Below are 22671 nucleotides of genomic sequence, written 5' to 3' on the forward strand. Positions count from 1 at the left end.
AGCCATGTCTGGCTACCCCGACCGCACCACGCCCAAGTGGGTGGCGGCGGATTCGGCCGGCCGCAGCGCCACCCGCTGCATTCCGCTGGATGGCTGCGTCGAAGAACTCCGCTCCTCCCAGGTGCGCCGGCCGCCCCACCCGCCCCGGCTTCCGTCCCGCGCATCCACGCTCGCTCCCCCGCGCCCCAGGACGAGGTGATGATGGGGATCGACGAGGCGGGCCGCGGACCGACGCTCGGCCCGATGGTGTACGGCTCCGCGTACTGCCGCGTGGCCGACCTGGACAAGCTCAAGGCGATGGGCTTCGCCGACTCGAAGACCCTCACCGAGGCCAAGCGCGAGGCGCTGTGGGCCGACCTGCGCGCCTCCGGCTTCCTCGGCTGGCGCATTCGCGTGCTGCACGCGCAGGAGATCGCGGCGGGGATGCTGCGGCGGCCGAGCCCGTACAACCTGAACGCGATGTCGCACGACGCGGCCATCGGGCTCGTGCGTGAGGTCATCGAGCTCGGCGTCAACCTCCGCCACCTGTACGTCGACACGGTCGGCGACCCGGAGCACTACCAGGCGCCATGCACACCAGCATGCCCACGGCCATGCACACCACGGATGCTGCCACCGACCCTCTCCGCCCCCTCTCCCTGGCTGAGCCTGCTCACTTCCACCACCCCCTCCCCCAGCGCAAGCTCGAGGGAATCTTCCCGTCGCTCTCCATCACGGTGGCCAAAAAGGCTGACTCGATCTTCCCGGTCGTCTCGGCGGCCTCGATCTGCGCAAAGGCGCCGCGCATCGCGATCCTCGCCCCACCCTCCACTCACCACTCACACAAAAGCACCGCCCCGCCCCCCCAAGGTCACGCACGGACAGTCAGAAGACAAGACACCGCTCAGCACTCACCAGGCGAATCATGGATGACCGAGGCGTCGCCCCCGGTCAGGTGCCGCGCGACGCGATCCTCGCCGGCTGGCGCTTCGAGCACCCGAGCTTGGGCGACGGCCACGAAGGGCGGCGGCGGCGGCGGCGCCAGGGCAGTGGACACGTCCAGGACGTGCCCCTAGGCGACGACTACTCGTGGGGGTGCGGCTATCCGGGCGACAAGGAGACGGTTCGGTGGATGAAGGCCAACCTGCACCCGCTCTTCGGCGAGCCCCCTCCTCCTGCACCCGCCCCCTTCTCCCCCCAAACCACCTCCTCCTCCTCCTCGCGAGCACCAACCATTCCCCTCTCCCCCTCAACCCCCCCCCCGCCCCCGCCCCCCGCCCTCCCTCGCGCCGGGCCTCGAGGACCACTCGCTCCCTCGGAACTGTCTCGGAACCGTCCCGTAAGCTGGCCGTCGGTCTGCCGGTTCTCTTGGGGGCCCGCCCTCGAGGTGCTGGAAAAGAACCCGGCCGCGCAGGGCGCCGTCCCGTTCCCTTGGCCGGACGACGAGGCGCCCGACCAGGGGGCGCAGCGCAGCGCGATGGAGCTCTTCCCCTAGATGGAGCACCGCACAGCACGGGCTTCCAGGGGGGCACCCCCCCCCCCGCACCACCGTTACCCCCCCCCCCCCGGCGCGCGCTTTCGCGTTCGGTCGCCCGTGGCTTGCGCGCGATGCGCCGACTGCACCACACCGCCCCGTGCCCACCCACCGGTCGGCTGCTGCTCAGGAGCTCTTTCTCGGCAAGCGCAAGCGCGCGCCGGCGCGGCGGCACAAGCTCTACCACGACGCTGGGCTCGAGCCAGTGGCGGCGTGGTGAGCGGGACCTGGCCACTCCGCTCCCCATCCCGAGGCGCGTCCGAAATGCGTCACCCCTCCCCCCCACGGCGACCCGATGAAGATAACTGGCGCCGGCGTAAGGGGGGAGACGGTGTTGGTCATCAAAAGAAGGGGAGGGGCTGGCGAGGTACTTCCAGCCTGCTGTGGGAACAGCTGACGCAGTCTCGCCGAGGCTCGGGTTGACTCGGCCAGACAAAAAACCCGGTTTGCTTGGGAGACCTCGCCAGGGGAGGGGAGAGGAGAAATCAGTCGGGAAAATCTGCCGCCGTCCTGCAGGACTGCTGCAAGGCGCGAAATGTCTGAGCTGCAGCAGGAGTTCGTTCGTGTCTGTGGGGAGGGCGCCTCCCCCCGGGTGGTCGAGGAGGGCTGGGCCGCGGTCCGAGGGCTTCTCGAGCAGAGGGACAAGCTGGCCAACCTGGCGAGCTGCGCGCAGGCGCAGACGGCGGGGGGGGGGCACACTCGGCAGCGCACAGCTCTTCATCCCGCGCCGTTCGGCCCCTCGCCGCACCCCTGCCGCCGCCGCGATGCGGCGCGCCCCGCCCCGCCGCCGAGCGGCCACCTTACACCGGGGCTGCCTCTTCCAGGCGCCCGCGTCGTTTGGCGCTCAGTTTGCGGCTGTCGCATACCTGACGGGCCTGCGGCTGGGCGAGCCGACACCCGTCGAGCGGCTGGTCCGGAATGCGGGGATCAGCGTCAAGGCTCGCGCGCGCCAACCGCCCTGCGCAGCTCCGCGGCTGCAGGCCACCAACCACCCCTGCTGTGCCGCAGGACTTTTTCGGCAGCGTAGAGGAGCAGCACCTGCGGCTGCACCCCGGCGAGCCGATTCCGGAGGCGCTGCGGCGGCTCAAGGAGCACTACATGGCCGCCACGGTCGCGTGGAAAAAGTACGACCAGCTCTTCGCCACCCTCTTCCCCTCTGGCTTTGTCGGCGCCGCCACCGCCGACCAAACGACGAGCGACGACTCAAAGCAGCTTGGCTGGTGCGCTTTCCTCGTCGCAAAGTGCCTCGTCTTCGGCGCCAGCGGCGGCGGGAACGTCCTCGACGTGTACCACCTCCTCGTCTGCGTCATCGAGCTGCTCCTGTCCCACCTCCCACTCGACGCCCGCGGCGGCGCAATCTGGCAGTCGCTCGGCGCCCTCGTGCCAAAGGAGCACTACCCGATGCCGGCGCCAGCGCGCGCCGCGCTGCACGCGGAGCTGAAGGCGGATCCGGACCGGATCTACAAGCTGGACTCGGCCGTCGCCAAGGTCTCGGCCGACCTGCGCGCCACCCTCGGGCTGCAGCAGGCTGCCGGCGGCCCGAGCAGCGCGCCCGGCCTGCTGCGCGACGCCGCCAGCCTGCGCAAGGCGCGCGAGGCAGTCGACGCGCGCTACGCCAAGCTCGTCGTCGAGACGAAGCAGCCGCTTGACGACCGCGCGCTCTCGAGCATCGCGTCGCTGCCGAGCGCGTCGGCTGCGGGCGGCGCGATGCCGCGCGGCGTCACATCGCCTTGCCGCAGCAGCTCGGCGGCGTGCGCGCGGTCGGGCAACGCGGTGCTGATGACGCCGCTGCGCGACCCGAACCCGCCCTCGTCGCCCGCGCACAGCCACCTGATGGCGACGCCGATGTCGGGCCAGCTGGAGTGCGTCGGTTGGCTGCGCGCGGCCGTGCGCGGGGTCCCGGCGGAGGAGGCGTCTGAGGCGCTCGCCGGGTACTTTGCGCACTGCAGCGCCTCGCCCGCCGAGGCCATCGAGCAGCGGCTGGACGGGCTTTGCGACAAGCTGCGCGCGGCGGCGGGCGAGTATGAGGCGGAGGAGATCGACGAGCAGTGCGTGCTCGGGCGCCGGCTCTACCACAAGATGCTGCTCGCCTTCCTCGAGTCGGAGGAGAGGCGGCTGCAGCACGGGCACTTTGTCGAGACGCTGCTGTCGCAGGGCATCTTCCACTCCTCACTCTTCGCCTGCTGCATGGAGTGCGTGTTCGCCTCCTACTGCATGCAGTCCTCGGTCTTCCCGCAGATCATGCACACCCTCGATCTCTCGCCCTTCGACCTGTACAAGGTGATCGACCCCTTCGTCAAGCACGAGCCCAGCCTGCCGCAGTACCTGCGCGTCCACTTCCGCGAGGTGGAGGTCAAGATCCTCGAGCACATGGCGTGGGCGCTCGAGTCGCCGCTCCACGCGCAGCTGCGCGAGTACGACGCGCTGCTTGCGTCGCCGGAAGCGGCGGGCGGCGAGTCGCGCGCCGCCACCGCGCTGGAGCAGTTTCTGAAGAAGGTCAAGTATCTCGCGGCCAGCCGAGTGAACGACCTGTGCCTCCGGCTGCTGCTGCGCAAGGAGCTGGTGGCGCAGATCTGGGAGTGCATCAAGGTGGTGGTGGAGGGGCCCGCGCGGCACCTGATGAGGGGCCGCCACCTCGACCAAATCATCATGTGCACCATCTACGGTGTGTGCAAGGTCAACAAGCGGCAGGAGGAGGCGCCAAAGACGTTCCGAGACATCATCGAGCAGTACAAGCGGCAGGACAAGGCGGCGGCCAAGGTGTTCCGCGAGGTGCGCATGGGTGACGCTGGGGAGCCGCCGCAAGACATCATCGCCTTCTACAACAAGATCTTCATCCCGGCGATGAAGGCGCGCCCGCGCCGCCGCCCGCCCCCCCCCCCCCCCCCCGCCGTTTCCGCTGCGCAGTCGTTGGCCGCTTCCCTGCCCTCCTCTCCCTCGCCCCGACAGCGTCCCTCCGTTGCCGAAGGACCACCTGCTGCGCATCCTCGACGCGTCGCGCAAGCAGCAGCGCTCGCCCTGCTCCACGCTCCAGTCCACTGCCGAGTCCGAGATCCGGCCGCCGAGCGGCGTGCTCGCGTCGCCACAGCGCGTCCTTGGCGACAGAGACGTCTTCGTGTCGCACCCGCGCACGCCAGTGGCGGCGATGACGCCACGGACGCGCACGCTCTACGCGTTTGGCGACTCGCCGTCCGGTGCAACCCTGCCGCTGCCGCTGCCCCCCGCTTCCCTCGCGACGCCTCCCTCGTAGCCGCCGCACGTGATGTGCATCGGACCACCCCCGCCCCACCCCCGGGATGCCTGTAGGGGGCCTCTTGCGCATCAACCACCAGCTCGCCTCCCAGCCGAGAGACGGGTCCGACGCCGCGAACGCGCTGAGGGCCTTGTCGACCACGCCGTCGCACGGCGCCGCCAGCGCCGCGATGCCAGCCCCTGCGGCGGTGCCGGCGCCGGTCGAGCGCAAGCGGAGCCACGAGGGCGGGATGTCGAAAAAGCAGCTCCAGCGGCGGCTCGCCGACGACGGCGCGGCGATCCCTGTCGACCGCTCATCGAGCCATGGCTCCTCCTCAGGGTGACGAGACGCGGTGTTGGGCCGAGGGCGGAGGCCCTCGAGTGGTGGAGGCCCTCCTCCTGAGGCCCTCGCTAGCCTGCGCACGGGCCACGGCCAGGACCCACAACGCACAAGAACGGCATGTGTTCAAACTCACAATGTGCGTTGACTGTGTTATATGTGGGGCAGCACACAGGTCTCCGGCTGATCTTGTGTTCGCGTACGTACACCATTTTTTGAGCCGTTCGTTCTTAACGTCTCTATAGTAGGGGTCGGGACAGGTCGCCAGAAAAATAAATTCGAGCGCCCCAAAAACAAATAAATTCCAGGTCCCTAAAAATCCTCAAATCCAGCCTCGCTTCGACTTCGATGGCCTCCGACTCTCCGTCGCATGCGCGACCCGGCCGGGCTGGTCCGCTAGCCGCCCGGCCGATCTGCTGCGCTTTCAGGCGAGGTTTGGGGCACCACCGCGCCCTATGGCAGCGCTCCGGGGCCTCCGTTTTGCGCGGGAAAGGTGATCCGTGGCAGTTGGCGAGCTTTTCACTGGCTGCTGCAGCCCCTCCTCCTGATGCTTGGAGCGGCCCCTACCCAGCCCTACCCAGCGGAACCGACGCAGCCAGCAGGGGTGAAATTCTCAAAAAGGTGCAGCACTTCTAGCCGACATCGACAAAAGTCCCTCTCTAGCCCCGCGGCGAGCGGCCCCGCCGGAGGCGAAGAAAATTTCGCCATCTAGCGCTCGCAACACATAGATTTGTGCATAAATCAACACCTCCAATCTTCGGGGGAGTGACGGATAAAGGCGTGCGAAAGAGCTAATGAATCCGAAAGCAGCGAATCCAAGTGATGGCCCGCCGCAGGCGAAGAAAATTTAGGGTTGGGGTTCCCCTATGCCAAAGAACTCTTATTAGAGGATTTCGGCGGCCGGCGCGCCGAGGCACAGCGGTTCGCGCTGCCTGCTCGCGCTGGTTACACCGTTGCTGTGGCCGTCTTCGTCCGTATTGTACACCGAGCTGGCGCCACAGCAGAGTACAACAACGGCTCGGACTAGCTGCTCCACGGTACTACATCATCAGAGGGCCCGGCAAGGTCCACGGCGGAGCTGGCGGTGGTGGGAGTGGTGGTAGGAACGAAGGCGCACCTGTCGGCGATTCACCGCCGTTCGTTCCCGTCTCTCAAAGCTGGTTACACCGTCGATGCGCACATCGAGGCGCTCGTGGACGAGAGAGACGTCGCCTCCTCTTTCGTCCCGGGGCACTGTTCACGCCGGAAGGCCCCGTACACTGCCAAGTACATTAGCCTTCATCTCTCCTACCGCCGGCCGGGAGTGCAGCCGCCACCAGTGAGATTGTCCTCGACGTTGGCACCTGCGAAGTAATGAACAACAGGCAGTGCGTCATATGGCGCTATGATAGCCCTGCGGTGGACGTCCTCGACGCAGACGAGGCGGAGCTCATCTGCGCGGCGCAGATCGCCGACTGTCTCTCCCTCCCTGCGCGAGTGGTTGCACCACCCTGGATGAGGCATCTGGGCTGGGGCAGGGCCGTTAGTAGAGGAGGGCGACTGAGGGCGCGAGGCCGCCAATCGTCAAAGTCTGCTGCGACTGACTGTCGGTCACTGACTGAGCAATGAGCAATCGCATCGGCGGTTTCACTCACGCTCACAATCGGGTTACATCCAGGTCTCTGTGCGGGATGTGCTGGGGGGCTGCCCCCCAGTCGATTGCCGCATAGTTCGTCGATGTAACCCTACCAGAAAGCTGTATTCACACCTACCCTTCCAAAAAAAGAAATGTCCCTGCTTTTGTCGAAGATCCGGCGGGTTTATCGGAGCATCACCCGCAGGTGTTTAGCGCCCCGCCCTTGGATCCACCCACAGTGCGGCCCACAGCCGCGTGCAGCCCTGCAAACTCACGCGCTCTGCGCCGCTCTGCGCAGGCGGGCCCGTCTGCCTGGGCAACAGCGAGCAGGTCGTCGCGAGTCTGCACTTCTTCGACTCCCTGTCCGACGAGCAGAAGCGGCTCTGGGAGAAGATGCAGTCGCCGGCCGCGCCGATGGCGGTCGAGCCCGAGGACAGCTCCATCTTTGCGGCCGCTCCCGCGCCACTCGCGCCGACGCCCGCTGGACCTTTCTACGCCCCGGGCAAGGCGGCGGCGACGGTGATCGAGGTGCAGGTCATCGGCACACTCGTGCTGCTCTACTTCAGCTCGGACGTGCGCGCCGCGCAGCAGTGGGTGCTCAACGCGGAGAGCGACGCCGACCGAGTTGGCCGCTGCGGCCTCGACGGCCAGGTGTGGGCGCCGCCTTCCTCCTCTCCGACCTGGGCGACGCACGGCCCCGTTCTTAAGCCCCTCGACACCGCGCTGTCGGTCCGGATCGGCGGCGGCGAGGTCGAGACCGCCGCCGCCGTGGTGAGCACGTGGAGCGGCTCCGTCGGCGTCGTCACGCCAGCTCAAGTTGACGCTTACGTCGTCGCGCTGCGCCAGTCCAAGTCCAAGCGCAGGATCGCCGGGCCCGTGCGCGACATGAAAGGCAACGCGTCGCCGCGGCATGTGGCCGCGATCCCGGCGGTGGCGGCGCTGCTGCGCGTGAGCGGCCGAGTTCTTCGAGATCGTGTGGCCGTCCTCGCCACTGAGCCAACGTTCGAGCCGAAGTGCTCCAAGGCGGACCTGCACGAGCGTCTCGAGGCGGCGGAGCAGCAGAACACGGTGCTGCAGCAGAAGCTCACGCACGCGAACCAGCTCAAGTCGCAGGCGCAGCTGCTCGCCAAGGAGAAGGGCAAGATGCGCATCGCCGACACGGTCGCCGCGCAGGTCAGCAAGGTCCGCTCTCGCCTCGAGAGCGAGTACGACGACAAGCTGCTGCGCGAGAAGGCGCGCGCGCAGGGCGAGCTCGAGCGGGCGACCGCGGCGATGGAGAAGAAGCTGGTGCAGGCGAAGCGGCTGAAGACGGACGCGCACGCGGAGAAGCGGGGCGAGCGGGCCAGGGCGGAGGCGCAGAGCGAGCTCGCCGACACGCGGCTGGGCAAGTTGAAGGCGCTCAAGGATAAGCTGGCCGCGACGGAGGCGGAGTGCGAGGAGCTCAAGGCGCAGCCCGGCGCCGACCCGACCGAGATGGAGACGCTCTACGAGTCCCAGGGCAAGGTGCTCGCTATGGACGTGTGGGAGAGGGAGGCGCGCGGCGCGGGCGGCGGCAAGGGCGCCAAGAAGTTCGGCTTCCTCTGGCGCACTACCGCTATGGCGATGATGTCCAACATGACGCCGCAGTCCGCCGTGGTCCCGAACGTGCGCTGCGTCCTTCGCGCCGTCGCGCCGTGGCTCAACATCGACGAGCCGTCGTCACGCGCGCTGACTGAGTGGCGGTTCGAGTTGCGCTTCATCGAGGAGGCGCTCGCCTTCATGGAGGTCGCCGGCGCGTACAGCATCCGCATGCTGGGCTTCGACGGTACGACCAAGTTCGGGAAGCCCATGATGACTTCGAACGTCGTCATCGAGCCCAAGAAGGGCGCCCCCCTCAAGGCGGTGATCCTGCGCGCCTCCTACCTCTCCCCGGACGGCACCGCCGCGGGCGAGGCCAAGACGATCGAGACGAAGTGCTTTGCCCGCGGGCGCGACTTTATCAACCGGTTGATGCGGCGCTGGCGGTTGATGCACCCGGGGGTGCCGTGGCCCGGACCTGAGGCTGCCGCTCTCTCCTTGGCGCGGCTCGCAGGCGGCGGCGCGCTCATGTCGGACACGTGCGCCACGGCCGAGAAGACCAAGCGGCTGCTCTCCGAGATGATCAAGGAGCAGGCGACGGAGATGGCGCGCGAGAAGATGGGCGACGCCTGGGACGGCCTCTCGGACGAGGAGAAGGAGCACGAGCTGCGCGTCCACCTGCTCGACTGCCACCAGCACATGCGGAACATCTTCCTGAAGGAGATGTCCGCCGCGCAGGCGCGGCACGTCGCGGAGGAGCTCAAGCCGCACTTGGACAACTTCAGCGCGTGGGAGCGGATGTCGACCGACTTCACGCAGCTGCTGCGCGCGACGTACAAGGAGCTGCACCACACGCAGCGCTACTACAAGGGCAAGGGCGTCGAGTTCTCGGCGTGGCTACTCGCGAACTACCCCTCCGCGTTTGCGATCCACTTCGAGCGCGCCGATGGCGGCCGCCAGGTGACGCGCCCACCGGATTGCGGCGTGTCTGATCTCCCCGCAATCTCCCCGCAATCAGCCGCGTCTCGCCCCGCAGGACCTCGACTACGACGCGGCCATCGCGATGTACGTCAACCGCAAGTACATCGTCGAGTTCCTCGCCATGCTCGTCTTCTCGAACGACCACTCGAACGTCCTCGAGGACTTTCTGTACGTCTGCTTTACCGCGAACGAGTACATCGCCATGACGCGCGCGAACGCTGTCATCGACCTGCTGATCTCGCGTCCGTACCGCTGGCTCGCTGGCAACACGTTCGACACGTCAAAGCTTACGAACTGGTCCCCCTTGAGCATGAACCGCGCGCTCGACTGCGTGTACACCATCCTGGAGCGGGCGGCGGCCGACGGCAGCGTGCTGCTCGACTCGTCGCTCGACGTCTACGCCCCGATCACCGCGGAGCAGCGCGGGTTTGCCGAGTGGCGCAGCTACACGTACGAGGAGGAGACGGTGCTCGCCCCCGACGGCAAGACGCCGCTCCTGCTCTACAAGCTGGCGCTCGGCGAGCTCCTCAATCCGACCGACCCGACCAACATCGCCTCGCGCGCCAAGACGGTGGAGTACATCGAGGTGCAGGCGGCCGGCGGCCTGCTCAAGATTCGCGACACGAAGCTCGCGCTGGCCAAGCACGTGGCGGCGCTCGACGGCGCCTACGCGTACGAGGCGATGGAGCAGGCGCACGTTGACACGATTGGCCTCGACGCGACCAACGACCGGCTGGCCGAGTCCGTCTTTGGCCGCGTCGACATGATCATGCGGCGCTACCCGGGCATCACCGTCGAGGCTGCTTCCGCCTTGGCGCAGGCGCTGTCGACGAAATCGTTCGAGTCCGACGGCGCCTTCTGGCAGTTGAGCCGCGAGATGCAGGAGGTGCTCCTCGAGGAGGCTCGGCTCTCGGTGCGCTCGGAGCGCGCCGTCGACCGGGCGCACCACAAGGCGCCGCTCTATCCTTCACCAGTAGCAGCCCGCCGGCGGGTAAGAGAGCGCGCTCCCTCCCTCCCTCGCCGCAGGAGCATGACGACTACGTCGCCCACAAGCGCAAGACCAACTCCCAGCTCGAGCTGGACGCGCTCGTCAGGCGCTACGGCCTCGCGCTCTCCTTCTTCCAGCGCTGGCAGACGCGCGGCGTGAGCTCCATCCGCGAGATGACGGTCCAGCTCGCCAAGATCGCGGACAACCAGGACAAGCTCGATTGGCTCCGCGAGCAGTGCGAGATGCGGGTCATCGGCCTGAGCTTCAACTACAGGCTGCAGTGGGGCTCGAGCAAGGACGAGGACATCGGCACCGTCGAGGACCTGACCGGCCACCTCAAGGAGATCCTCGAGGAGGAGCAGGAGCGGCGGGGCGCGTGCGAGCTGCCGGACCGCTGCCCCATCCCGACCGTGCGGCGCAAGACGTTCAAGGAGCTGGGCACGCCGACCGTCCAGGCGAAGGAGATTGCGAGCCGGGTCCAGGAGTACGGGGCGGAGGAGCTGCTGGAGCGGGCGGAGCGCGAGCGCGTGCGGCTCGAGGAGGCGGGCGAGATTGACCGCGTGGCGGACGGGCAACCCGACGACGCGCCGCCCTGCGACGACTCGCTCGTGTGGGCAGAGCTGGAGATCTGCTGGCGCTACTGGGTGCCTTACACCGACGCGAGCGGCAGGCAGCGCCGGAAGGGGGCGAAGATGTGGTGCCTCGGCACCGTTGTGCAGGTGTGTCGTCGCCCGACCAGCCGCCTCCCCATGCCACTCGTCCACCTCGCACACACTCATGCCACATGATGCTCACTGCGCCACACTCGCCCCAATCGCGCAGATCGCCAACGGCACGACCGACAAGCAGGAGCCCGACAAGCCGAGGTGCAAGAAGCTCGCCAAGGCCGGCGCGGCGCGCATCCGTTGGCCGGCAGACGCCGAGCGCGACGAGCCCGAGTCGTGGTCATGGGAGATCCTGACCGAGGCCAACTTCAACGACGACGTGCACATCGGCTGGAGGCTGTCGGAGGGCGAGCTGCAGAGGCGCGCCGGTGCGCGCAAGGGGCGCGCGGCCATGTAGTGGCCCTCTAGAGGCCCGCGATCGCGGTAGAGCGCGCGTCCGCACAGCGCAGCAGCCGGAAAGTTGCACAATGTGTGTGTCCGTTGTGGGTGTCCCTGTGGTCGCCAGGCTGTCGCCATTGGCTTGTGTGACTGCCCGTGGCAAGTGCTTTGCGCGGGTGTACGAAATTAAGCCCGACGGCTTACCGCTAAAATCGCGGATTTTCCCCTCCCGACCCCTATCTATAGTCGCGTAGATCGCGTTTTTCGCGGCCGAACGAACGCGGCGCGCGGCTGCGTGCATCGCGTTCGCGACGCGCCCGGACCCCGGACCGCTTCTCGGCCCAGGGTGGTGCGGGGAGGCGCCCCGCCCCCCGCGGCCGCGAGACTGGCCGGGGACCGGGTGACCTCGACGTCCTCATCGCTCAACCTTGTCCTTGATCTTCGAGCAGCAACCGCTCGAGCAGCGCATAGTCCTTCGCGTACACCTCGCGCACCAGCGAGCGGAGCTCAGCGGACTGCTCCCACGCCGCCCGGGCCTCCGCCTCCCGGCTCGCGTTCTGTCCCGACTGCGGCGGGATCGCCCTCCGGTGATGGCCGAGGCGTGGCTGTGCGTGGCGGGCAAGCCGCGGCTCGGCCCGGAGGAGGCGGCCGTACTCCGCCTCGAGCGCCTCGAAGCGCCCCACAAAGTGGAGGGCGCCGGCCGCGCCGTCAGCGGGCAGGAAGCAAGCCTGCGGCCGAAAGTGGATCGGGACGCGCGCCCAGTGCCCCTCGAGGCGCTGCAGGTGGAGCAGGAAGAGCAGCGGGTCGGCGCCAAAGTCGCGACGGAGCATCTCCGCCTAAGTGATTGATAACTTGTCCGTGACCAACCACTCTCTCAATCAGGCAGGGCCGCGGTGGAGCATCATCCGCCGCGAGAAGGTCGTGCGGTGACACGGCGGCGGCGGCGGACTGCGTGAGGCCGCGGAAGAGGAGGTAGTAAAAGGCGGAGAGGAAGCGGTCAAGAGGGTCGCGCACAAAGGCGAAACGGAAGGCGCCGTCGTACGCACGCGGGCCGAGCAGAGCGCGCAGCTCCGCCGCCGTGAGGTGCTGCGAGTAGTGGTCCTGCGCAAAGATCGCCGCCTCGAGGCTGGTGCCCGCGCAGCGCGGCACGTGCACAAAGACGGCGCGCCTGTTTGATTCGAGCACGGAGCTGACGACTCAAGAGTGAGACGCGTGCTCGAAAGGCGGCGCGCCGAGACGCGAAGCTGGCAGCCCACGCCGCCGACCTCCGACCGTTGACGCAGCGGGAGAGCGGGTCCCACTCGGCCGGCGCGTGCGCGTCTGGCGCAGGCACGCCGTAGTAAAAGGAGAAGATCTGCGCGGGCGTCGCGCCGAGCTTGTGCCACAGCATCACCGCCTGGTTGATGGCATTCACTCTCCACACCTTGCCTCGCTCCCACCGGCGGGGCGAGCACAGCGCCGCGGCGTCGAGCGTGGCGATGCGCGCCGCTCCACCCGCCGTCAGCCTGCGGACCTGGTTGACGAGCATGTACTCCTCGAGGATGCACCTGGCGCGACGGAAGGCTGCTCGGCTGGTCTCGGTTGACCTAGGTTGGTCTCTCGGGTAGTCTCTCGGGTAGTCGCACGTCGGCGGATATCCCCCCAGCGCGTCCAGCGTTGCGCGTGTCGTCGCCAGCGCCTGGTCTCCGAACGGCAGCTCGTACCAGCGCGAGCGCAGGTTGACAGTCCACTCCATCAGCGCGAGGCCCGCGGGCGGCGAGTGCGCCTCGGCGAGCTGAGCGCGGTCGCACTGAAACGAGAAGGCCGTCATCAGCACCGCCCGGTCGGAGAGCGAGCGAAGCAGCAGCGCATCCCACAGCGCTGGCAGAGCCGTGTCGGCGTGCAGGACGAGCACGGCGTCGCCCGTCGCGTGCCGCACGCCGGCGCGGACGGCGGGCCCGCGCCCGCCGTGCGACGTCTCACGCAGGAGCCGCAGCCGCGGGTGTGCCGCCGACCACTCGGCGACAAGATCCATCGTGCGGTCGCGGCAGCCGCCGTCAACGACGATGACCTCGACATCGTCGAGCGATGCCGCGCCGTGGTGCAGCGCGTCGAGGCAGTGCCGAATGCTCCTCTCCTCGTTGTAGGTGGGCAGCACGACCGACACGGTGCGGAGGGGTGGCAGCGTGGCGGCTGGCGAATGCAGCGGCGGCGGAGGCCTCAGCCTTCCGAGGAGGCGGCGTATGGCGTCGAAGAAACCAACCTGGAGAAGCATGAAGGACTGCACGGCGACTACGAGCAGGTAGTCGACGAGGCCTCCAATCGTCCGCATGGGACAACACCCCGAACCCAAGCAAGACGCACAAGCACAGACAGTCGAGAAGCGCGAGACAGACAGCGGCGACAGCACAGACAGTCGGGAAGGGAATTGCGGGGTCCCCACGGGGCCTCAGTTCGGCCCTCCCGAGGGGGGGAGGGGAGCAAGGGGGTGGGGGGATCGGGTACCAGCAAGGCGAATGCGAATTCTTCACCTTCCTCACATACCACCAGAAGACGAAGGCGGGCCTCTCTAATGCTCCCGCAACGCGCTGTCTGCACGGCCGGCAGCAGACGGGCGCCCACACGGTGGGAGGGGTCAGCGAGACTCAGCGCCGGCTGCGCTTCTTGGTCGGGGCCGGCGCAGGCGCAGCGAGGTGCTTGATAGTGCCGCCTTCCCCTTTTGGAAGCACTTTGGGCAGCACCAGGGGAAGCTCTTGTGCGCTTGAAGGACGGCTCCGGCCCTCGCTGCTCCCCAAGGCACGCAGGCGTGTCGTGGTAGATGCCGGCCTTGCAAAACGAGCAAGCGCGAAGTTCGCCTGCAGCCGACTTGCACTTGGCGCATTTGGCGCCGGCTGTGGCCGACCGCGCGGTGGTAGTCGCGGCCTCTAAAAGCTTGAGCGAGCCGGTGGCGATGAAGGCGCCGAGGGCGAACGGCGAGGGCTCGGTGAGCGCGGCAACGCCGCGCAGCTGGAGGTAGTACGGCTCGAACATCAGTCGCGCACCAGCGATGCCAAACGGCGTCCGCTTCTCCACCATGGCAACCAGAAGCGCGCAATCAAAGCAGATGTTGGCGGAGTCGAGCTTCTGGATGAAGGGCTCGAGGAAGAGGTGCTGCGTCGCGCAGGCCGGGTGCACCATCTTTGCGCACACGAAGCACTGGCTGGTCTCGACATCGGCGCGGTCCGCCACCTTGCAGCATGTCGCATAGCAGCACGCAGGCGAAGCTGTTGGCCCGGAGAAGGCGTCGCGAGAAGGCATCGCCGCCACCCGCCGCTCAAACTTGACCACCTCCTCCTTCGCGTTGGACAGGTTCTCGGGCGGCTCCCACGTCATGTCCGGAGTTTGGTCCCACTCGTCCCACTTGACTGCATATTGCACAACGATGCCCTTGCGCGCCACGCGAGCCTCCCTCTTGGCGAGGACCAGCTCGACCGTGTACTGGTACTCGTCCTCCTGTGCGGCGGGGACGGTGCGCTCGCCGGAGAGCTATGCCCTATGCATGAAGCAGCCGGCGCGCCACCGCAGCTCAACGATGGAGCTTGTGCCGCGGCTCAATCCACAGGCGCAGCAGCATTGCGACGCATTCTCCAAGCACGGCCTCTGGCGTTGCGAGTGCACAGAGGGCGAGCAATAGTTGACAAAAGCACTGATCTGTGGGCAGCAGATCTCCATGTCGGTCGCGCCCTGCGAAAGGACAACCGCGGGCCGCGGATGCTTGCCCGGACGCGGACCCGCCGTGCGAGTTGCAGACCCGGAGGAGGCCGACCCAGCTCACCCCGAGAGAGGCCATCCGGCACCAACTTGATTCCTAGATCGGCGTCTCCCCCTCCCCCTATGTGCCGCCACCCCCCTCCAATCCGTAATTCCGTAAAATCGCGTGAAAAGCGCCCTAATCGAGCTGGGGAGCGGCCCCCAGCCGCCTGGGAGCGTGCCCCAGCTAGCGGGAGCGTTAGACGTACTTTTCGGCGTGAACATAGAACAAAGACTTGCGGCGACGCGCCCGCCGTCGATCGCCGGGCTGCGTGGCCAGACTCCTCCGAGGAGAGCGAGGCGGAGGAGAGCGAGGCGGGGGATAGCGAGGCGGAGACCGAGGCGGATGGCGAGGAGGCGAGCAGCGAGGAGGTGATCCGGACTCCCCCTCCCCCCCCTCTCGTACGCCGTCACCCGGCCGCGAACGCGTTTTCCGTCCGCCGTTTCATCGAGTTGCCCGAGTGGTAAAACCATCGTGGACGGTGACGGTGACGAGCTGGAGCTGGAGATCCCCGAGGGGGTGGTGGCGGGCGAGACCTTCTTCTACAGGATCGAGTAGCCTCCCCAGGAGAGGGAACGCTTTGTCATCCTCCCTGGAGGAGGGGGAAGGGGTGGGGGGGGGTTATGCCGGAGGAGTGGGGTGGGATATCTAAAATGGTATGAATGGAGGGAAAAGGGAAGGTAAACGGGATGAAAAAGAGTAAGAGGGAGAGAAAGAGGGAGAGTGAGAATAGAGAGAGTGAGAGGGAGAGGCAGAGTAAGAGGGAGAGGGAGAGGGAGAGGGAGAGGGAGAGGGAGAGGGAGAGTAAGAGAGAGAGGGAGAGGGAGAGTAAGAGGGAGAGAAAGAGGGAGAGTGAGAATAGAGAGAGTGAGAGGGAGAGGGAGAGGGAGAGGGAGAGGGAGAGGGAGAGGGAGAGGGAGAGCTCGCCCTCCATGCGGCGCACCATTGGGGGCGCTGCGGACTATTAGGCCTCGTCGCACATCGGTCATCGCGCGCATTCTGGATTGTCTTATTTATCTGAGGTGTTAAAATATCCATTTGAAAATGCTTGCCACATCTCGGGGATGGCGACGCCAATTCAGCCATCCTGAGATGCAGCGCCCTCCGGCCAGCATCTCAGGATGTAATGGCTCAATCAGGGATGTCGTGGACATCTTTGGTTGCCTCAGGCATCCCAAGATGCATGAAGCAATTCAGGATGCGCGAAGCAATTCAGGATGCGCGCGCTTCTCCTGAATTGGTTCATGCATCTTGGGATGCTCGAGGCAATCGAAATTAGAATGGAGGTCGTATCGGGCAATTTCAGATGCCTCAGCATCTCAAATTGCGGGTTCCCCGCCCCTGACGAAAAACGTGTGTACGAAGGTTGGTGCTGTCTGTTGTTATGAGAGACGCTCTCCCCCGTCCCGGTCGCGCAACAACAGTTCGGATTGAGGCGCGGACCAACGGCGAGCTGCACGATGCGTGTCGTCAGTGGTGGCGACTCTGTCCACGGCCGCCACGGCCGCCACGGCCGCCGCCGCGACCGCCGCCCCGGCCCCCACCCGCCTGGCTCGCCATCCCTCGACCACCACGGCCAGCGCCACGGCCGCCGCCGCCACCTCTGCCGCCGCCTCTGCCGCCGCCCATGGCGCCACCGCGGTTGCCGCCGCCGCCGCCGCCACCGCGCCCGCTGGGGCCTTTTGCGACGACTAGACCCGGTGTGCCGCGCAGGCCCATCATGCCGACCGTCTTGGCTTGGAGCGTGGGCACCTCGGGCAAGCCGAGAGCGCCGAGGGCAAACGCGTTGGCGGTGGCGACGAGGGTGCGCGCGTCCCACCGCATCGCCTTCATCTTCTGCTTGTAGTAACCGAGCCACGCCTGGTACGCCTTCTCGCGCGTCCCCACGTCGACCGCCTCGACCGCACCGCACGCCTCGTCGCGCGCCGCGCCGACGGCCGCTGCCGACGGGCTCGCTTCGGTTATGGGCAGCCCTGCCAGCATGCCCATCGTCGCGCGCTCCTCCCACTCCGACAACAACAGCAGCGCCTGGCCCGACTTGCCTGCGCGCCCCGTCCGCCCCGTGCGGTGCACGTACTGCTCCCGGCTGTCGGGCGCGCCGAGCTGCAGCACGAGGGTCACGTCGGGGTAGTCGACGCCCCGCGCGGCCACGTCGCTCGCGACGAGCACGCCCTCGCGGCAGTCTCGGAACTCGTTGGAGACGCGCGTGCGGTACGCCTGCGACTTGCGCGAGTGCAGCGGCGCGTTGCTCACGCCCATCGCTGTGAAGAGCTCTGAGACGAACTGCGCCTGCTCACAGGGCCCGCTGTGAAGAGACGCTGTTCAAAGCGCATCGCCGCGAAACGCCTCGAGACGAACTGCACCTGGTTGGCGGTGGGGCAGAAGACGACGATCTTGCCGCTGCCCGCGGCGTCCGCGAGGGCGCGGCGTGCGGCGAGGGCGGCGAGGGCAGGCACGGCGTTCATCTCGGCGGCGAGGTAGCTCTGCGCCACCTTGGACGCCGTCTCCGAGTCGGCCGCCGCGCCCACGCAGTCGATGACCCTGTGCCCGCGTTTGAGAGTCTGGCCGAGGACGGCCGAGAGCTCCGCAGGCATCGTCGCCGAGAAGCAGAGCGACTGACGCTCGCTCGGCAGCTTGGCCACGATCTGTCCAATCTCCCTCGCAAAGCCCTGATCGAGCAGCCGGTCGCCTTCGTCGAGGATCAGCGTCTGCAGCCCGCGCAGCCGCGTCGCGAGTCCCTCGTTCTCCATGTGGTCCTTGAGCCGACCCGGTGTGGCCACGAGCAAATCGACCTCACCACCGAGCCGGTTGAGGTCTCGCTTCATGGGCGTGCCGCCGAATATGCACACAGCCTTGAGCCCGCTACCCGGCACCAGGCTGGCGGCGGCCTCGGCGATCTGAGCCGCGAGCTCTCGCGTCGGGCTCAGCACCAGTGCCCGAATCTGGCCCTGAGGTCGCTCGGACGTGCTCAGTCGGTGGAGCGTCGGGACGAGAAAGGCAAGTGTCTTTCCCGTCCCGGTGCGGGCCTTGGCGACAACATCTTCCCCAGCCAGCAGCGGCGGCATCGAAGCGCTCTGCACAGGTGTCGCGAACTCGTGGCCGAGTGCCGCGATGTTGCCTCGCAGCGACGACGAGATCTCGAGGTCTGCAAACCGCAGCATCTCCACGTCGGCGGCGGTGCGAGTCGCCGTGGCCAGCATGCGCGCTGATGCGCTGCCGCGTACGGCAGCAAGTCGCGTGAGCGCCGCGCTGGTGATCGCCGCGCCGTGCAGCACGGACAGCACGCGAAGGGCGCGCATTTTCGTCGGGCAGCGGTGGCGGCGGCGGTGGCGCGCGGAGAGTCCGCGCACGCTGCTGCTGCCGCACTTCTTTTTTTTGGTAGGTTTGTTTCCGCGTGTGTGTGTGTGTCCGCGAGGAGGGCAGAGTTGCGCCGAAAGGCGGGCTGAAGCCGTGAGAGCAAGGATCGGCAGGCGGCGGCGGCGTCGCAGGACGAGGCAGAGGAGAGCGACGCGACAGAGGAAGACGCGACAGGAGGGAGAACGACGAGAGTGGGACGACCGCGACGCACGCTGTAGCGTCGCCGCCGAGGCCTCGGGCCGACCGACGAGGAAGGCAGCGGCCTCTGCCGCAGGCAGGGCGGCGAGCCGCGAATACTGCCTCTCGAGCGCGTGCACTTGCTCCCACCGTGCTGCGCTCGCCTGCCCAAAGCCGACGTCCGGCGGCAGGGCGTGAGCCGTACCGGGAGCTCGGCTGCCGCAAGCCGCAAGCTCTGCGTCGACGCGTGCAACTGCGTCGGAGCGGCTGCACTCTTCGCGTGCGAGCGCATCGAGCGCGTCGACCGAGCGTACGTTCTCTCTAGTGAGCGCGAGTACCACCGCCATGTTTGCAGAGCTCGGCAACGCGCGACGCGGCCGTTTCATCGAGTTTCCAGGCGTACGTCCCCCGGGGGAGGAGGGGGGATTGGTTGGCAAAGCAGAGACATATGAAACAATTATTATATAAAATGAACTCGGGGGCACGGGACGCGGCACAATTATTACAAGCGTTCGCGAGTACGATCAAAAGTAGCGGCGCCGTTTTGTGCACACGACCATCTAGCCGTGTGTGCTGGCGTCCGGGTCCCAGCGGGTTTTCACGTAACAAGCACACACACGACCGCGATGCTAGCCACGCCGGTCTGCAATCGGCCCTCCACTTCCTACGTCGAGGGGCGGCGGAGGAAGCTCGCCAAGGAGAGGGTGGGCGCGGTGCGAGGCCGCGGGTTGCCCGCCGCGACGGGCGGGGCGGCGGGCGAGGCGGCACGCGAGAGCTCTGCGGGGGTGACCCTCTGCCTCAACGGTGGAGGCAACCTGGCGCTGAGCGGAGCGTACGGGCTGCTTCGTGGGCTTTCCAAAAAGGGAGCGCTCAACCAATGCGACTCCATCGTGGGCGTGAGCGGCGGCTTCTGGGCCACCGCAATCTACCTCTACGGCAGCGCCGACGCCGACTCGGAGGAGGAGGCTTCCGCCGCACTCCTCGACACGGCTCGGTCGGATACGCCGGCGGTATGGAAGGCGGAGGAGCAGCTCGACAGCATCCCAAAGGAGACCCTCGGATACTCGGCCGTCTACAACTTTGGCGTGCGCGAGATCTTTTGCCTCCCGCTGTATTGCTTTGGGCAGGGGCTTTCGCGCCTCGGTCTCGGCTCCATCTCCTGCCACAAGCTCTGGGTGCAGTCCATCCAGCGCTCCTTCCTCTCGCGGTGAGCTCTGCGCCGCGCTGGTTGCCCCCGACCGCCACTGTCTGCACCGACTCGAGGTGAGCCTGTGTATAGATACGGCGTCCCGGGCGGAAAGTTCTTTGCACCGAGCCAGGCGGACGCGGAGGCGCTGGTCGCCCAGCACCCAGACCGCTTTGCGCAGGGCGACTTCATCTACCCACGCCAGGGCGCACGGTCGATGGCGAACCCGGAAGGCACCGCAAGCGGCCCCGATCCGGTCGGCGTCTTTGTGATGCTCAGTCCGAGTGACCTGAGCTACCGCAACGGCCAAAAACAACTGCAGGAGATGCAGGGCGAGGGCGCCAAAGGCGGGCTACCGACCACAATCTCGGCGCGTGAGAAGCACAACGGCGTGTCATTGGTGCCCTGGTGGTCGAGCACGTCTCTCACCCGGAGTGGCTACAAAGCCGTTGACCCAGCCACCAAGATGGGTCCCGGCAAGATGAGCTACCCACACTGCCAGGCTTTTATGTATGGATGCAAACCTCCACCGCCGCTGAGGGTCGACTCGCCGTCTGCGAAGCCGACCGACTTTGTTGTGCCTTACCGCCGGCCGCTCTTCTCGCTCGAGCGCTGCTGCCTCGCTCCGCCTTCGACGGACACACGCCCCCACGCGGGCCGCGCTACCTCCGCTCGAAAGGACTGCGGTTGGCGTGTGTCGTTGTAGGATCGGCTCACCCTCGAGGCGTTGGCGGGCTTCAGCTCCAATTTCCTCCAGCAGGGCCAGAACCCGCTGCAGCCGCTTACCGACGCCATCCCATGCGCCGGTTCATGCCTAGGAGACTGCATCAACAGCGCCGTCAACAGCGTCCTCGGCTTGCTCACCGGCAGGGTGAAGATGCGCACTACTAGCTCGGTCGACACTGCTGACGGCGACGTGCGCACCGAGGCCATCTGTGACCTAGGTGACGGGGGCATCATGGCGCGCGTGCATCGGAAGGGCGACAGAGCGACGCTAGATGTCAGAGAGAGGGTCGTGAGAATAGGACAGCACGGGGGTGTGCGCCGCCGTCGCCAGCGGCGCGACCAAAGTGATTTGCATGATCACTGCGCAGCATCCCTTTCGGCCACCGCCCGGATTCGTCCTGGACAAGGCCAAGGCAAACATCAAGGCCTTGTCGAGCAGCGAGGAGAAGAGTGGACGCCCTTCATTAGAGATATCGGCAGCTCACGCCGAGCAGCGGCAGGCTGTGCACGAGAGCTTGGGTGACTACGTCCGCGCGTTGCGGATTGACGGCTTTCACAAGACGGCGTTGGACCCCTTTCTGTCGGCCCTCTTTGGCGTCTACGACACGGACCTCCAGACGGGTGCCGCCTCCTCGAGGAGGCTGTGTAATGAGTCGAGCGGTGTGAGTACGGTACCTCGGGTGTAGGCGCCTTCCACGACGCGGCCTTTGGGATCGGAAGCTACTCCGCAAACCAGATCTTTGAATCTCTACGGCGCCAAGCTTCGGCGCGTCTTGACCTCGCTCTTACAGTCCTGAAATGTGTGCCACTGCACTCCATGTAGGCTGGTGGAGCTCCTCGAGCGGTTCACGCAGCTCTACGAGGAGGGCCGGCCGCTCGTGGCGACCATTGATGCGGTGCAAGTCATCGACAACCCCTTCTACGGCACCACCTCCTCGCTTCCCGATGGCACCGTCAACAAGGTGTCGCTGACTGTCTTCTACTACTCACTGCCTGGAGCGAACGGGTCGTACCATGGCGACGCCACCGGATCATACCTGGAGTGGGACGACGCCACCGAATACGTCGAAGGCACGCCGGCCACCGCCCCGTCCCACCCAAGCCATCCCAGTCGCGCCACTCTCACCACCCGCGCGTGGGGGGAAGGCTCGTGGGCGGCACAGGTTGGCAAGGAGATCCTGAGCAATGACCGCTACAACACTTTCCCGCATCTCAAGATTGCGGGGCAAAATCTCAGCGCGTGCGACGGGTGCAAGATCGACGCGTACACCCCGGGCCAGGTGAATCTGTTTGGGTACCTTGGCGACTACATGGTGGCGGATCACTGGGAGGAGACACTTTCGAAGCTGTTTGTAGAGGGGCGCAGGGGTGAGGGGCTGAGGGCTGAGGGGAGCTAGAGAGATAGAAGCGCTGAGACGTGAGAGCCTGAGGAGAGGGAGGAGAGACTGAGAGGCAGAGGGCCCGCCTGAACACCGTCGTCAAGCCACGGGCCTGCGGTTTTGGCACACTTCATTTCTATAAACCCTTTTTTCTTGTGCTCACCTATTCGCCGCCGTGTGCACTTTGGCGCAGAGCTAGGGCGCTACGTGCGCTGCTCGAGATTCACGCATAGCTGACGCTCACCGTGTAGCAGCGCTGGCAAACACGGTGCCCGTTGGCGGCCCACTCTCCCGCCTCTGACACGCTCACGAGCGTTACGCGCGCGAGGGGCGGGAGACTAAAGCCCGTCGGTGTCGTCTGCACAAGCGCGTGCCAGCCCTCGCGGCTGGGCGGGCGGCTCACGAACGCCACCACCGCCGCGTCCTGCAGCTGGTACTCAACGCCGTGCGCGCAAAAGATCGGGATCCGAAGGCCGCGCCCATCAGCAAAGGTGTGGTCGTTTGCGACGAGGCCGCCGGAGACGGTGGTGGCAATGAAGCTTGCGCCCGGCGCCGCCCCAGCGGCGGAGAGGGCGCCCCACGCCGGGTCCTCCTCGGAAAGGCCCCAGCGGCCGCTCAGGTTACAAAAGCAGGTGGGGGGCAGCTCACCTTGGCCCGCACGGGAAAGCAGCAGGCCGGTCAGCGCGTGCGTGCTTGCGGCGTACCTACGCGAGCCCACTCGCAGAGCCGCGCCGAGCGCGCCGCGGCCCATGTAGACGAGGAGGGTGTAGGCTTTGGCGTCGCAACCCTCCCAACCAGACTGAACCAGC

The 22671-nt window shown here is 67.0% G+C and overlaps 4 protein-coding genes across 4 annotated transcripts; 1 reads left to right on the plus strand and 3 right to left on the minus strand.

Annotated features, from left to right (window-relative positions):
• Positions 1 to 4: 4 nt before the first annotated feature.
• Positions 5 to 5325, plus strand: EMIHUDRAFT_462234 (hypothetical protein; the record flags this gene model as incomplete). Its single annotated transcript, XM_005790392.1, has 10 exons — positions 5 to 121; positions 190 to 540; positions 678 to 746; positions 935 to 1102; positions 1644 to 1729; positions 2030 to 2129; positions 2338 to 2451; positions 2522 to 4285; positions 4482 to 4707; positions 4820 to 5325. 10 exons carry the CDS (start codon positions 5 to 7, stop codon positions 5086 to 5088), a joined length of 3264 nt encoding a protein of 1087 aa, XP_005790449.1. The 3' UTR covers positions 5089 to 5325.
• Positions 5326 to 11506: 6181 nt separating this feature from the next.
• Positions 11507 to 12101, minus strand: EMIHUDRAFT_351621 (hypothetical protein; the record flags this gene model as incomplete). The annotated part of the gene is made up of 1 exon (XM_005790393.1): positions 11507 to 12101. The coding sequence occupies one exon, from the start codon at positions 12096 to 12098 to the stop codon at positions 11691 to 11693; it is 408 nt and encodes a 135-aa protein (XP_005790450.1). The 3' UTR covers positions 11507 to 11690.
• A 1715-nt stretch (positions 12102 to 13816) lies between these two features.
• EMIHUDRAFT_200406 (hypothetical protein) lies at positions 13817 to 15076 on the minus strand (the record flags this gene model as incomplete). Its single annotated transcript, XM_005790394.1, has 4 exons — positions 13817 to 13839; positions 13989 to 14739; positions 14905 to 14970; positions 15038 to 15076. 4 exons carry the CDS (start codon positions 15074 to 15076, stop codon positions 13817 to 13819), a joined length of 879 nt encoding a protein of 292 aa, XP_005790451.1.
• A 1431-nt stretch (positions 15077 to 16507) lies between these two features.
• On the minus strand, positions 16508 to 18198 carry EMIHUDRAFT_62849 (hypothetical protein; the record flags this gene model as incomplete). Its single annotated transcript, XM_005790395.1, has 2 exons — positions 16508 to 17326; positions 17401 to 18198. The coding sequence occupies 2 exons, from the start codon at positions 18196 to 18198 to the stop codon at positions 16508 to 16510; spliced, it is 1617 nt and encodes a 538-aa protein (XP_005790452.1).
• Between the last annotated feature and the right edge of the window lie 4473 nt (positions 18199 to 22671).

This window comes from Emiliania huxleyi (genome assembly GCF_000372725.1).
Source record: "Emiliania huxleyi CCMP1516 chromosome Unknown EMIHUscaffold_12, whole genome shotgun sequence".
Lineage (NCBI taxonomy): Eukaryota > Haptophyta > Isochrysidales > Noelaerhabdaceae > Emiliania > Emiliania huxleyi.